At 35.6% G+C, this 16,447-nt stretch overlaps 1 protein-coding gene across 1 annotated transcript; it reads left to right on the top strand.

Annotated features, from left to right (window-relative positions):
- Positions 1-1,376: 1,376 nt before the first annotated feature.
- On the top strand, positions 1,377-8,303 carry LOC123551837 (GSK3B-interacting protein-like). The gene is made up of 3 exons (XM_045341049.2): positions 1,377-1,568; positions 4,984-5,403; positions 7,647-8,303. Exons 1-2 carry the CDS (start codon positions 1,383-1,385, stop codon positions 5,164-5,166), a joined length of 369 nt encoding a protein of 122 aa, XP_045196984.1. The 5' UTR covers positions 1,377-1,382; the 3' UTR covers positions 5,167-5,403; positions 7,647-8,303.
- The last annotated feature ends 8,144 nt before the right edge of the window (positions 8,304-16,447 follow it).

Consider the following 16,447-nt stretch of genomic DNA (forward strand, 5'->3'; position numbering starts at 1 on the left):
ATTCATTTTTCCCACGCACCATACCAGTTTGGAATGCTCTACCCAGCGCTGTTGTATTTGCACCGAGCCTGGACGCGTTCAAGTCTTCCGTCCAGTCGCTCCCCGGACTCTCTGCTTAGGTGAAGAATAGACTGTACAGTGTATATATACGTTTGGCATAAGTTATTTTAACAACACACACGTTGAAGATGCGTTTCTCACTCCGCCATGTGCAGTTTTAACCCTCTCCAGTCGATGTCCACAGAGGCGTTGGAGAGTACATCGTTGGAGCTGAAGTTGAAGTAAGGCCCCCTTTTATATATAATCCATTAATTACGATTTGGAACACATTCAGGCATCGATCTGTATTTGACAACGGGTCTCAAATTCGAATTTCGCTGAGCCTACGATTGATTAGTTTGGCCACGGCCAAACTACGCAGCGCAGCGTAATCAAAGAAAATGAATAAAACAAACAAAAGTCCTAAAACGTGATCTGGGGCCGTACTCATAAAGCATCTTAAGTATAAGTATCAGAAATTGATTATTTACTTAAGTATTACTTAGCTAAGAAATTTATTTTACTTAAGTATATTTGTTATTCTTAAAACAACTTAATAAGTAATTCTTGGCTTTTATTGTGGACGAAAACATTAAAAAAAAAAAAAAAAAAAAAAACATTAATTTCAGACAGATACAACATGCACAATTATGTTTAAAGTGCTTTTATCTGAAAAACAACACTTTAATCGTACTCACGACGCTTTTTTGTTTTCTGACTTAAGTCATTTCTTACGTATCTTAAGTTTAAGCTGTTTTATGAATAGTTCTTAAGTTTTTTACTTAGACTTAAGCTGAAATCACCACAAACTTAAGTAAAATCTTCAACTTAAGTCAAAACTTATACTTAAGATGCTTTATGAATACGGTCCCTGGTGTATGGGTTGTCCGTAAAATTGTCTAGACTTTTTATTTACTCACAAGCAACACTGTTCATCTGCATGCCTACTAATCATTCAAAAACATCAAAATAACAGATTTTTTTTTTAAAAGCTGTGGTCAAATACTTTTTAAACATCTTCTTCTTGTCGTTCGCAAATACTTTTTAAACATGGTATGGACTGTCTTCAAACGCAGACTCGGTTGTCTCTAATATTTGGTCCGGTAGTCCCTATTTAAGTCCTCATACTCGCTGTCTAAAAGATATATATTGCATTTATGCAAATCAAACCCCGCTACAATTAGAATTAAGTATATTTTGAAGTTTAACAAGGAATTAAAAGTCATTTCACGAATCGCGCTTCGTATTGGCCTATCTATCTATCTATCTATCTGCCGTTGACGTCAAACCCCTTGCGGGAACGTAGACGCCTACTGTTGGAATTCCTCCGATATTATTTAACGATGGACGCGGATGAAAATTACTCGCTTAAAATTGAGGCGGAGGAAGTTATTAAAGAAATTAAATATGCTGTAAATAGTGTTGAACTTTCGAAAGTACTTCAAAGTACAGATGAATATGCCTTCTTTAACTTGGAAACGAAGGAGAATCACCAGTATTGTGTTGAACTTTCACCAAAGGGTTTCCGTGTTAGTATGGGGACTTTCTCAAAATTGTTAAATAACGTTATATTCTCAAGACTCAAATTTGTAAGTTTATTGAAAACTAGACACATTAGACTCTGTCAGTGCAAAGACACGCCAGTATTAATTTGTTGATACTGAAAAGGCATTTTCATGTTGAGATGCTTTTAGTTAACTTGATAGATGTCAGATATTAGGATAGGCACAAATGGTATTGACAAACTTCTCAGCAACCTGAACCCCCATCAGTGGTCCTGACAAAATCAAGCCTTTAATACTTAAAACACTCTCTGTAGAACTATCCCCCATCATTGAGGTCATATTCCAGATTCCAGAAATCCCTGGAGGAAGAATCACTTCCATCCCAGTGGAAATCTGCATAATGTTGCCCCCATTTTTAAAAAAGGTGATCGGTCAAATCCAGTAAATTATACGCCAATTTCATTAACATGTGTCCTATGCAAAGTTCTTGAACACATTGTTTCCTCATCTATTGGTATTCTGTATGACCTACAGCATGGATTTAAGGAAAAAAGATCATGCGTTACTCTGTTTAAGTTATGTTAGTAAATAATCTGGTCACTTCAGTCTACAGTTATTATTATAAGAAACAAGTAGATCTTATACTGCTAGATTTTAGTAATTAAGGCTTTCGACAAGGACTCGGGTACAAAGTTAAACACGTGTTCTACTACACTGTCCAGTAACAGTTCGAGATAAATGCAATATAAATGTATGCTGAATGAAACACTTCGTAACGTATCTGTTAAAAACAAATTGAAACACGGTGGCAGTTGAACATCATCTGAATATGTTTATTTCTTTTATAGATAAATGATATTTTGATAATCATATCAATAAACATTCAAACTGTCAATAGTCTTTCCGGAACATGCATTACGCACCTGAGTATTTGAAGTGAATAAATGTTGTAACGTATCTGTTGTCCAAATTGCCGACACAAAAGGTACGCGATCAGTATATACATGATTGACACATATTGAAAAAGGCGATATTTTGTTCAAGATGCATGTCATTAACTAATCATTTGAGCATAACAGTTTAGTAATTGTCCCGATAGTTAAATTTCAGTACCATGCAATTTAATTCAACCCTAGATCGCCGACATAGATTTTTGATCTCATTTGCATGTGTTAAACATCTGATTTCGAAAATTAGTTATCTCTAGTGGACATTTCAGTGCGATTTTAGACAGTATAAGACATGCCTCCTTAATTTTGAAAGCAAAATAATGATAATACCAAACAGTATAAAAGTTGAACTGCGCCGACATGTTTAAATTGGAGTTGCTCCTCTATCTGTAGAATGGGCGTAAAGGCACTACCTCTGATGCCATCCCAGTACCATCAGGTGTCCCACAGGGGTCTGTACTTGGTCCCCTGCTCTTCCTAGCTTACATAAATGACCTCCCACATAACGTCGGTTCCAAAGTCCGTCTGTTTGCAGATGACACGGCAATATATCTAACTCTGTCATCTGCAGACCAATCTGTCACTCTCCAAAATGACCTAATTAAAACTTCTAGAAAAGTGGGAGTTGGAGTGCGATTTGGAGTTCAACCCCTCCAAGTGTCAAGTGATCCACGCCACTAGAAGGAAACATCCTATCCTAGGCTTACCCAGTATTACCTACATGGAGTCCAACTTGAATCGGTCAGCTCAGCTAAATACCTAGGCGTGGATATCTCAAATGACCTATCATGGGACAATCACATAAACAGGTCAACCAAGAAAGCTAACCAAACCCTAGGGTTCTTACAAAGAAACATTAAGGTCAAATCCCAACCCATTAAGACCATTGCTTACCAGACTCTAGTCCGACCCCAGCTCGAATATGCCTCTGAGGTATGGTCGCCCCACACCCAAACTCAAATTGACCAAATTGAAAGCATCCAAAGGAGAGCCGCCCGTTGGATCAAGACCGACTACGGCCGTACTTCCAGTGTAACAGATATGCTATACTCGCTAAACCTTTGTCGACTGGATTTAAGGCGTATAGATTCTAAGTTATCACTCTTCTATAAGATTCATCATGATCTGGTTGCTATCCCAATCGTAGATTATCTGACCCCAATGACCCGTTGTGTCCGCTATGGCCATACCCTAAGTTATAGGTTAATTACTGCAACCACTGACTATTACAAGTTTTCTTATTTTCATCGAACAGTGTACCATTGGAACCAACTTCCCCCCAGTGTCGCCCACCTCCCTACCCTAGAGCAGTTCAGTGCTGCAGTTTGCAGCCTTGAACATGTCTCGTCCTAGTTATCCTGCAAACTCAAGTTTTAACCTTTTTATATCACCAAAGTTATTTTTAGTTTCTTCCACTCTAAATTTTTATCACTATATTCTTTCTCTTTTTGATTTTGACGCGCAAAACGTCTATGTTCCCACAAGGGGTTGACGTCAACGGCAGATAGATAGATAGACTAAGAATTTTTCATTTATTTTTAAAACATCAGGCCTTTTTTGCACCTTATAACAAACTCCAGGCAGTAACTCCAATGTGTATTAATTGAAACAATTTGATTGATTGAGCACAGATGTTTGTCACTGTATAGGACTTAAATATTAAAATGGGGGGAAATTATGTACGGTAGCTCGGTCGATAGACCAGGACTCAAACCAGGGGCTTCTGAATACCGTTCCGATGCTCTACTGACCAAGCTATCCGGCTGTCTTCACAATTTCCCCCCGTTTTAATATTCAAGTCCTATGCCGTGACATATTTCCCCACCATTTTGAAATTTGTCCTCGAATTTCAGCGAGAACTTAATTTATAAATCAAGCAATTACGGACATCAGAGACTATATCCATAATGCGTCATGGTCCACCATTGGGCGCCAAATGTCACATGGTTAGAAAAATGTGCAGCCAAACTTGGGGCCTTGTAATATCGTTCTGATGCTCTACTGACCAAGCTACCTGGCCGCCTACCAGACACACTTTTCCCCCGTTTTAATATTCAAGTCCTATACCGTGACATTACACATTGATAAACCTCTTTGTCATTTTTTGTGTTCATGTGCATATATATAGTTTAGTGTTGTGCTTTGCATTAACCAGTGACTATGATTTCTATTCAGTTTTATAAAAAGCTGTTTTTGAAATTTTTAGAGCTGAAGTAGTCAGAAAATGAAAAATGATGGAGGCAGAAACGTACGTGTCCACTTGCAATTATACAGATTAAACTGTTGTTTTTTTCTGGTGTTAATAGACATTTAAACCCTACCGTTTAACATACACATTTAACATTTATATCCTCCTTTCTTTATTCAATGTGTGTATTATGTGCAGGGCTTACACATTCCTTTAGTTACCAGCACAGATTAGATTGTTATTAACATATTGATAACTTGTTGTGCATTCACTTGAGTCCTCTTCATTTGTGCATTTTCAGTTGGCGGGTAAACAGTTTGATGTGCTAGACCAACAAGAGGGAGAATCCAAATTTTATGAGACAATCTATTCAATGCTTGACTCCATTAGTCCTGGGTACCGCAATACCTTTGGTGATACACTTATCCAGAAGCTCCAGGGCCTTCACAGTATGCAGCGATCAGAAGGGTCAGCGGACAGCTGACATTCGTCCAATAAATAGCTGGCATGAACAACAGGAGAACACATACACATGGAAAAAAAATGTGTGTACATGTGCACGTACATTTATGAATCAAGTGCTTGCTTAGCAATGTACATGTATTTAGATTATTATAGTTGATTGGAGGTGATATTCTGAGAGATGCGTATAACATAGGTTGCAGTCAAGGAACACTCTAGATAGCTAGATATGTAGCATGAAGCTATATATATCTACATGGTAATGAGCTAGATTAATTGCATGCTTTTATTCTTAAGCTCACCCAGGAGTGAATACCTCTGTGTGAGCTGTTAGTTTAGCTGGTGTTTTGTAGCAAAATATTTCCCTCAACTATCATCCTTGAAACTATTTTGTCTGTCTCTTTGTACTAAGTTTAAGATTATTATACCCCTAGATAAAAACAATGCATAGGGGCTGTATATATATAGGAGTAACATGCATCTGTCTATCAGTCCATTAGCCTGTAAATTCCTTTCTGGAAGCATATATCTAAAAACGGTTTAAAGCTTCTCGCCCTCAGTTTGGTCGAAAAAATTAAATTTCTCAAAAGCAACATTTTTGTAACAAGAATATAAAATGAAAAGGTATAATCAACAAAATAGGCGAAAATCTACGTAGCGTTTTGAGAATATGGCTGATGAAAACAAGTTTATGGGTTCACAGCACTATATGGCTATATTGAAAAATAATAGACCGTTTGCAACGCTTTACTTTTTCCTACATAACCATATAGTGCGGTGAATCCGTAAACATTTGTGCGGGCGAGCAACTTTAAGGCATTTTTGAACAACTACATTTGAGTGTTAACTAGCTGTTGTAATATGATGAGATTGACTCAGTTTGCTAGGTTTGATGTCAAGGTCAGATGTCAAATTGCTTTATTTAATGTCCACTCCATATCTTTGTAACTGCTGAAAGGACTTTATTTTTATAAAACTAGCATCAAATTTTAACCTTATCTAGACAACATACAGTGTACAACCAAGATCACTGTGTTCAGTATCAAGGTTACTGTATACTTGAAAGTGAAAGGTCATCATCATGGGATATTAGTTGTCTTTATTGATAGCTCAAGTTTGTATAGATCCAAGTACTACCAGCATTTAAAGGCCTGAAGGGCCTGAAATAAAAACTGTAACACTTTCATTCCATGAAAGAATAGTGATTTCTTCGTAGAAATTTAAAAATTAGTTCCTCAAAAGTAAAAAGAACATGCCTATGAAGCCATAGTTAGACCCAAATTAGAATACTCTTCAACAGTCTGGGACCCACACACTAAAAATCATATAAATCAGATTGAGAGGGTCCAGAGGAGCCGCAAGGTTTGTCACCAGCCGTTATCATAACACTAGCTCGGTCTCGGACATGCCAAATAATTTGAACTAGCCAACCCTAGAAATCAGAAGAACTAGAGCAAGACTCATCATGTTTTATAAAATAGTCCATCATATTGTAGCTATTTACCCTGAAAATAATTTATTGGTCCCTACAGGCTTAAGAACAAGGTATGGTAGTATATACACATTCAGGCACATTGGAACATCCAAAGCTCCTATAAATTTTCATTCTATCTAAGGACTGTTAGCCAGTGTTGCCTATTACAGCCCATGAAGCAGCCACAGTTGACATGTTTAAGACCATCGTCACTGTGCCTGTTGTTGTCTCAGCCATAGTTAATTAAACAACAACTAGTCTTTCTACTGTACAAATATTTTATTCTAAATTTGTATAAGAAAAAACAAAAAAAACCTTTTAGCTCTAATACTATAATTTTCAGTATATACAAACACTATATTTTTAGTTATTTTAAATTCACCAGCGCCTACACAATCATTGGCGTCCCGATTTGGTTAAGTTTTTGTATGTAAGTTGATATCTCAGTAACCATTTGTGCCAATGGATTGAAACTCGCACACAATCATATTCACTGGAAATTTACGCTGGCTGATAGTTTTGCGAATTTTGTGAATTCGCAAACATTTCAACGTGGCTAACATTTCCACTTATATAGTAGCTGTTTTATCATCAAGACACTAAGGCTTACAAGAGAACTTTGAAATCACTGTAATTCAGAACTACTATAATTCTTTCTGCATGTGCATGATTTTACTAGCATGCATTATTATTTGACAAGTATTTCTGGACAATAGAGGATTTACAGCCGTTTTATTATCAAGGCATGTACTTTTTAATGTGTTTCAAAATGTCATAGAAAAATTTGACATGTTATACAAATCAAATCTGCCACTCCCAGGAGTTGTGGATAGGGAAATCCCACAAAAAGATTGGTCCAAAAATGAGGTAGACATACAGAAAAACTTGGATGTAACAAATGTATTGGGGCATGTAAAAAAATTGTCCCTTATATTCAAGGTATTTTGCATCAGAAGAATGAACAAATCATAATAATATGGAAGTTAGTATGTACTTGTTTGTTATATAAATGGTTTGGTATATTTCAGGGTGAAGATATCTTCAAAAACCTTGGACTTTGTATTAGATACAGACTGAATGAACTGTAGGTTTTATGTTCTTTTTGTAACACCAGCATACTCCTGTCAGTTACACAGTTCTGGTAGATGGATAGTCGAAATGAAGTTATGAACTGCCATCTTTAGATGCTGATGAATTCACATTTAATTATGTGCTGACTTCTGCAAAAACTCGTCAATTTCAAAACTGTTATCACCTTTGAAGGTCAAAGACATCATTTATTGTATATATTTGTTAGTTATATGGGACCTGATAAGTTAGTTATATTATTTTTGACAAATATCTTAAGACCAGCAGGTATCTAGGTCTAGAATACTAACATTTGCAAGCCAGTCTCGGAATGCTGTCTTGTCATTGGTTAATTTCAAGATTGTGATCACAAATAGCCAATCAGATGCAGATATTTACAGACTGGTCTACAACAGAAGTTTATAACTTTGGACCAAAGACTTCCAAAACACACAGATTAATTTTGTGTTATGACAATGTTTTCCCCCAAGAGATTTGGCAAATGTGCAACTGTTCTAAAACTTGAAGTATTGCTTGATTGCTGTGTAACTTCTATATAGAATTGTAATATAATATTGAGTTTGAAATTCTTAGTAGTTTTACCAGAAAAAAAACAACTTTAATTATTTTAAAACAAGGAACAAAATGATGTTATTTCTGCTAAGACATTAGTACTTAATTAGGTTGTAAAAATATACTGGTTGTTTTGTTTTTTATTGATACATTATTTTTTTTATTCAGATTATTTAGCTTTCATTTATTGTTTAACAAGCCCATTTTTTGGGACAATTTCTCTACCTATAGCTTAAGCATCCTTATTTACAAATTACACAAATATCTGGAATACAATTTAAAATGTATTTCATTCTGTTTTCGGATACTACGCACAACATTTAAAATGTATTCTTAATGATAGAAAATATTAATATTTTGCTTTTTAGAAAACTTACCATTCCTTTATTGTACAAGAACACTTTGCTGTATGGCTGTGTATAGAAACTTTCTTAAAAGCCATTTCCCAATATAGGTCAAGAAATTCTTTCTTGTATCTAGAATTCATCCTAATCTAAAACGTATTTTTGTTCCATTTTTAAAAAGATCTGTAATTGCTTTTATGAAGAATTATTATCTTTATATCCTTAGGACGGCCAGCACATATTTATGCAATCTCGCCAGGCATATGTATGTTTTTGACAACACAGAAAATGACGTCACTCGACCTTCAGCTATTTCCGGAAGTAAATAAAATGAAAGTAGAAATGCTAAACTTCAAAACGAAAGCCGCATTTTGATTTGTAGATAGTCAGGGGTCACGCGCAGGGGTCACCCCATCTTAATATATGCGCGTTACCTGGGCTTTAGTACAGCATGTCAGCTTTTAATCTATGAAAAAATATTTGAGCTCTGGATAAAGAGAAATCCCACAGGGGTCCGTAACGGACCAAGGGTGCATTTATAATTTTGGAACTTCATCAAATCGCTCAAAATGTCATTTTTTATGTTGTCTGAGAGTGTCAGTATATGCCTCAGATGTAAGATATAACCATTTTTGAGAGCTGCAGACCTAGACATTTCAGAAATATTTTCAAAATAAGTTTCGTGTAATAAATATTGTTTCTACGGAAGCGTGAAAGGGCCATCAGACGCTAATACGTTTTAGTATGTTAAGGCTGCGAAAAGGATATATTGCACATAAGTACATTACGCATATTGCTTTCAGATAGACTTTTTGAAATTTTTCTAATAAAGCAGAACTTCTGTTGTCGCCGTTCAGTTGGCATTGGCATCTTTGCATTCTTGTCACAGAATTTTGCATTTAAGTAGGTTTTTCAAAAACTAGGTGAAATACTTTCAAAATTAACACATGTCTGTATATAGGAAGTTTTTCAAAAACCAGTTACAAGATGACCTCACAAGGCAAGTTACCTTACTCTAAATTTTATTTAGTTAAAATTTTGCCCTTTTTCAACATACCGTAGATATTTTTTGCAAGTTTTCATGTATGCATGTTCCTTAAGAGTTTACTTGACCAAATGTTTTCAGATTCTCCACACATGTTTTCTGCATCATGAGACGGCTGCATATGGCAAGTTTCAGATCTCTGGTTTGCCTTTTGGCAGTGTTATGCCCCATTTCAACTTTGAAGATTTTCTTCAAGTAGTCAAGTGTGCTGTTGTTAGACAGCTCTTGTAAAAAATAGTGGTTGATTCCAACAGGAATGAAGTGGAGTTTAGCATTACCCAGCCTGCTTGTTTCTTAGTTTAGTGTATGTAATTTCCATTAAGGTTTTATAGGAAGTTTATATATATTGTGTGCCTTTATTTGAAGATGTATAAATATTTCATATTTTGCATTGTTATATACAACTACATCAATGACTTTCAAGCATTTTTTATCTCACCTGAGCTCCGGATGAGTAACTGTGATCACATGATGTCTGTCAGAGGTGCCACATTACTTGTGGACATCCAAGTACTTCTTTTTCTATAAATTGTAATCAAAATTACATAATAGTTATGTAACCATATGATAACAATTACTTTTTAAAACCATCCAGATTCTATTTTTAGCTGGACTATTTGAAAGATTGCAAATAGAGGTTTTTCTGATCACCTTTTTGTTCCATCCACATCACAAAAGTTTTGCATGTTTGTTGGTTTCTCAACAAATACTGAGCCAAATGCTTTCAAACTCCACACATGTCTTCAGCATCATTAGATGACTTCCCAGGACAAGTAACATAACTCTAGCTTATTTTATCAAAATTATGCTCCTGTAACGTTAGGGGAATTAACTCCTGATTTTATTATGATAATTAATAAGTCAACCAACAATTCCATTTTACTATGTTCCTTTTATTTCTATGGTTCTAAGATATATATGCAATGTTCATGTCCATCATAATTAATAACAAAATATATTTCCAAAACCTTATTTAAATCTTTCACTTCATTATCTCATTAATAATATTTTCTGCATAATTTCTTAATTTCCGATCTAACTCCAAATTTTGACCTAAACATTTCTAAACCTAAAATGTATTCTGACCTAAACAGTTCTTAGTCTTAAAATCTTCTGACCACAACAATTTACAAACTTGAGCAGCTTCTGAACATAGCCACACCTACAGATATCATATTTCACAGGGCTGACCCTTTCTTTCCAATCAATGCCTTTGTAAAAGAATAGATAACTTATAAATATTCATTAACTGGGATACTAATGATGATTCCATCTTTTCCCACCAAACTTAAAGATCAAACGCACTTTCACCTATGTGTGACTTTTAACAAGTAATACCATACCAAATTGTAGTATGTAGATCATGCTGCTTTCTAGACAAAACCAGCATGGACATTATGTTATATCAAAGACAAGCTATGTAAAATTAATTAGCTCACACCTTGCCTAATATCTATACTGAATTCTGTCCAGACCATAATTAAGATGCTGCTGCTGTGCATTCATGATTTGACCCAACAACTACTAATAAAAATTTATCAAATATTAATAATGCATAATATCAAATACATCAAAAATAATATTCATAATCATAACTCTGTGACATATCCTCACTCCTTCAAAAATTTGCTCCGCAAATCAATATCATTAAAGTAAGATTTGTAATGTCCAGAAATATCAACAGGTAGCAATTAAAACATATAATAATAGCAAAGTATGTACATAGTAAGGAAATGAACATTAGATAATCAAATTTTCAGCAAATGAAAGTTTCAATAGGTAAGGTGTGCATCTGAAACTTAAAGCTGGCTTTTCAAATTTCACATCATACATAATATAATGAAACATACTATCAATGAAGAAGACATGATTCAAAATTGATGAACATGAACAATAAAATAAAGCAAGAAAACAAGGCAAATATCATAACATAATCATAACCATGTAAGTATCTCAAAAATCATCTTCATAAAAAAAAGTCTTCGTATAGATTATTACAATAAGAGATACTACAATATTATAACACTTTATTGTTCTCTATACATGTACCGTATGTCTCTGTCTCTTTTTTTTTTTTTTTTTTTTTTTTTGCAGGTCAATCATAATTTCTGATTGCAACCTTAAGTATGCCACTTAATATCATGACACTGTTTGTTGACAAAATTTTATAATGATGTATTCCTATTTTCAGTTGTGTTTGTGCCTGTCCAACCCAAGAATATTACTATAGATTCCTAGAACTTAGATAATTTCATATTGCTGTTGCTATGTAGCATTTATCTATCATGTTCTGTTACTAACATGAGCATTTTCATGTCATGTCCTTAGTTTTGTCGACTTCATTTAATTAAGTAGTTATAATTATTACTTGGGTGCCACTTAATGCTTTAATAACACAGATCGTCAAGTTGAAAATAACAAGGTTGAATATATATAAATTGTATATGCAAGTACTTTCCCATCCCCATGAAAGTTTCTAAAAAGCGTCTAGATTTAATTTTGAATGATATTTAAATAGTAGTTACACATCAATAAATAGATTCCAACTTAATCATTTAACACTTCTCTTCAGGTTATAGCAGTGGAAGGCTAACATCTTTGTTTTATTCTAAAGTGTGTTGCTAATGACCACATTATTATTTTTTTGTGTGTATTACAACTGAGGTCGTTTACGGATTTTTCCAGAAAACGTGTATTTTATATGAAAATCGTTTCTCACATCTTCTGGCAAATCATCCCCAAATACCCATAAGCTTCTACCTTTATTCTGTTCATCCCTGTATCTCACTTTGTATACGACACGACCCTTATAATTTGCAGCTTGCAACACTTTCTCAAACTCCAAGTCTTCAACATCACTATTTTGATCTACAACTTTCACAGTATCCTGACTCTCATTCTCTCCCTGTCTCAGATCACCATTTTCTCCTTCAAACTCAAACTCTATCACTTGCATACCTTGCAGTTCTGTGGGAATATTTGTAGGTCTTAAACTAGGATCACAGTATGGTTTCAGTCTGTTCGCATGAACCACATTTTTAACAGCCTTATGAGACTTTAAATCTCTTAACCTGTAATTTACTTGACCTAGCATTTCTGAAATGTAAAATGGTCCTACCCACCTTTTAGTCAACTTTGGGGACAAACCCGGCTCTGTTCTAGGGTTATATAACCATACATTATCACGTACTTGATAATTCTGAGGTTTTGCATTTTTTGTCAAAGCTTTTCTTGTAATTCTTTTGAGCCTTGGCAATGTTTTCTTTGACCAATTCCCTACATACAGTCTGATTTTCAATGATACGCCTTAAATGTGCTTCGTGACTGGTTCCTGCAGTAACTGTGGGAATCAAAGCAGTGTCAGGAGGCAAGGTACATTCACGCCCAAACATGATATAATATGGGGAGTAACCTGTTGAGACATTCGGGCTTACACGGTAACTGAACGTAATACTAGGTAACAGTTGGGCCCAGTTTGTTTGCTTTTTGTTACAAATGATTCTCAGTTTTTGGAGAATAACACTGTTCATACGTTCAGCTGATGAATTTGTTGCAGGGTGATAGCTGCTAGTGTTAATCTTATGGATTTTGAATATATTGCAAAGCTCTTTCATCAAGTTTGACATGAAATTGGCCCCTCGATCTGTCAAAATAGATAAAGGACAGCCATACCTGCAAATGATTTCATCATATAATTTCCAGGCTACCTCTCTTGCCTCCATAGTGATCAATGGTATAGCTTCACACCATTTTGAAAATGAATCAACCACCAATAGTGCATAGCGGTACCCTTCATTAGTCTTTACAAGTGGGCCTAGGATGTCAATATGAATTCTTGACAAAATGTCACCTATTGGCAAAGGTTTCAGCAAAGCTTTCTTGTATTGGACATAACGCTTTGTTTCCTGACATGATTCACATGACTGACAGTATATCTTAATGTCTTTATACATGGATGGCCAAAAGAATTTCAGTTTTATTGCCTCATATGTTTTCTCAGTAGCATAATGACCTCCACTTAAAGCGTCATGATACGACTTAAGGACTGCATCCCTAAATTTATGCGGTACTGCTACTTGTTTCTTAACGTCAGTCCATTTGTGACCTTTTGACCTAGGGCGGTACAAGTGATATAAGATACCCTCATCAAGCTCATAGAACTGCGCCTCAGCCACTAGTCTATTTGCTTCATTCCTATCTTCAGGTACCTTACCCTTTTCTTTATATTCAAACATAGGAGCAAAGTCCTTTTCTGACAGCTGTGCTTCTCTCAATTTCTCAAGTGTCAAATCATTAATCTCTAACATATGTTTGGCAGGGTCTAACTTATCATAGGCATCTATCGCACATATCATTTCAGACAATGTATCATTCTCACTCCTAGCTGACAAAGAATTCACAACTGGCTTATCACACTCTGCATATTCAAACGTGTATTCCATCACAACAGGTGTTTCTGACCTAAGGTTTAGAGAACACACTTGAGGATCAATAGGTAAATCATCCGTATCATTTTCATTGGAAGAGACTGATAAGTCACTCTTATATTCCGTTCTAGAGAGTGAATCTGCATTAGAATGCAATTTACCTGCCTTATACACAACTTCATACTGGTAGCCCTGCAAAAACACACCCCATCTACCTAATCTACCACTTGTTCTGTTATCCCTTAATGATCTCAAAGCTATATGATCAGTAATGACCGTGAATTTTCTATTTGCCAAGTATGTATGATACTGCCCAATACCTTCAACCAAAGCCAAACCTTCCAAATCACTAATGCCCCAATTTCTCTCTGCTGGCTTTAGAGATCTACCACCGTAAGACACTACTCTCTCTCTACCTTTGTCATCTTTCTGGCCTAATATAAAGGAAATTGACTGTTGACTTGCATCAGTGTATAATATGAAGTCCTTACTGAAATCAGGGAATGCCAAGATTGGCGCTACAGTTAATCTCTGTTTTAAGGTATGAAATGCTTCTTGACATGATTCGATCCACTTGAACACTGAATCTTTGCGTAACAAATCATTCAAAGGTCTAGCAATCTTAGCATATTCCTTTATGAAGCGGCGATAGTAATTGGACAAACCGAGAAAGGATCGAACCTGGGTTTGAGTTTTAGGCGTAGGATAGTCCATGACTGCAGAAACTTTCTCAGGATCTACACTTAACCCATCTTCATTGAATATATGCCCCAAGAATTTTACTTCCTTAGCTGTGAAAGTACACTTACTTGGTTTCAACTTCAAATTTGCCTTGCGAAATCTGTTGAACACCTCGGACAAATGATTCAAATGCTCTTCGAAATTGCTTGAGAACAGTAAGCAGTCATCTATATATACTAGGGCGTATTTGTAATTTATGCATCGTAATACCTCATTCTTGACCATGCTAAAGGCAGAACATGAATTCATGAGTCCAAAGGCTAACCGATTGAACTCCCATACCCCCTGATGTGTGACAAAACCTGTCCTATCTTTTGTTGCAGGATCTAATGAAATTTGAAAAAAACCTTGGGCCATATCAAGCACAGAATAAATACTTGATTTTGACTGACCTAACGAATCCACAACATCCTGAAAATGAATAATAGGGAAGCTAACTGGTTTCGTTACCTTGTTAACGCCTCTAAAATCCACCGCAAACCTGTATTCACCTGTCTGCTTCTTAGCAACTAATACTACTGGACTTTGCCATAAGGTACTTGACGGACTTATTATCCCATGTTTTTCAAGATCTTCCGTTTGACGCTCAATTTCACGTCTTTGATCAGGTGTTACACTGTACGGACGTCTACGGACTGGTGCAGCATCACCAGTTTCTATTTTGTGAGGATAATAATGCGTATGGCCTACTCAGAAGTATCAACAGCAAATACATCTCTATTCTTGCCCAGAAATACCATTAACTTGGTCTTTTGCTCATCAGTTAAATTTGCATTTGACAGGTCAATACCAATAGACTTAGCAATTTCAATATACTCCTCCTCAGATTTATTACATTCTTTGTTGTCATAGCTTACTGAACTCTCATCAACCTCTTGAACTATGCAACTTGTATCTATTCTGTCAACTCTCGCCACCGGCTCATTCTTATTTATATGCAACCACTCATCATTGGCATTCATAATTTGCATAAAAGAAGTGCCATTTTCTACCTTTCCAATCACCCTACCACCTATAACCTGAGTCTTACTAGGCAAAGTTCTAATTGGGTCAATCATGGCCAAGCCTTTATTATTTTGCCCTTTTACCTTGACCTTAGTAACTGTAACAGACTGAGGTGGAATGCTTATTCTGTTTACCAGTCGAGCTAACCTTGACTTACGAGGAGACGAAAACATTTGTGCAGTGACCATACCCCCTTGAATTTCAATAACATCATTTCCAAAGTCTACCCATGCTTTTTGGTCCTTCAAGAAGTCCCGACCTAAAATAACAGACATGTTCAATTTCTTGAATATGTAAAATGTCTGGGTGAGGGTAAGCCTACTTATAGTCATGGGAATTACAACTTTTCCTATTATTTTCATATTGGTACCATCAACAGTCTGGGCATGTCTTATTTCTGAATTCTCAATTTTGTAATCATTGCTCAAACCACTTCTTTTGTACATATCATAAGTTATACATGACAAAGATGCCCCACTGTCTACCGTAGCAGCAACTGAAAATTTCCCAAGTCTGACATCAATCAAATTCTTTTCATCTCCTAACTGATATGCTTTACCAATAACTTGATCACCCATATTTTTGTTTTTGTTCTGTCCATCCCCCAATTTATGTGAGACAGGCGC

This window comes from Mercenaria mercenaria, chromosome 4 (assembly GCF_021730395.1).
Source record: "Mercenaria mercenaria strain notata chromosome 4, MADL_Memer_1, whole genome shotgun sequence".
Classification (NCBI taxonomy): Eukaryota; Metazoa; Mollusca; class Bivalvia; order Venerida; family Veneridae; genus Mercenaria; species Mercenaria mercenaria.

Coding starts and splice junctions, on each gene's coding strand:
- LOC123551837 (XM_045341049.2), top strand. CDS start 1,383: ATGGACGCGGATGAAAATTACTCGCTTAAAATTGAGGCGGAGGAAGTT. Junction 1,569..4,983: donor TTTCACCAAAGGGTTTCCGT/GTTAGTATGGGG, acceptor GTGCATTTTCAG/TTGGCGGGTAAACAGTTTGA.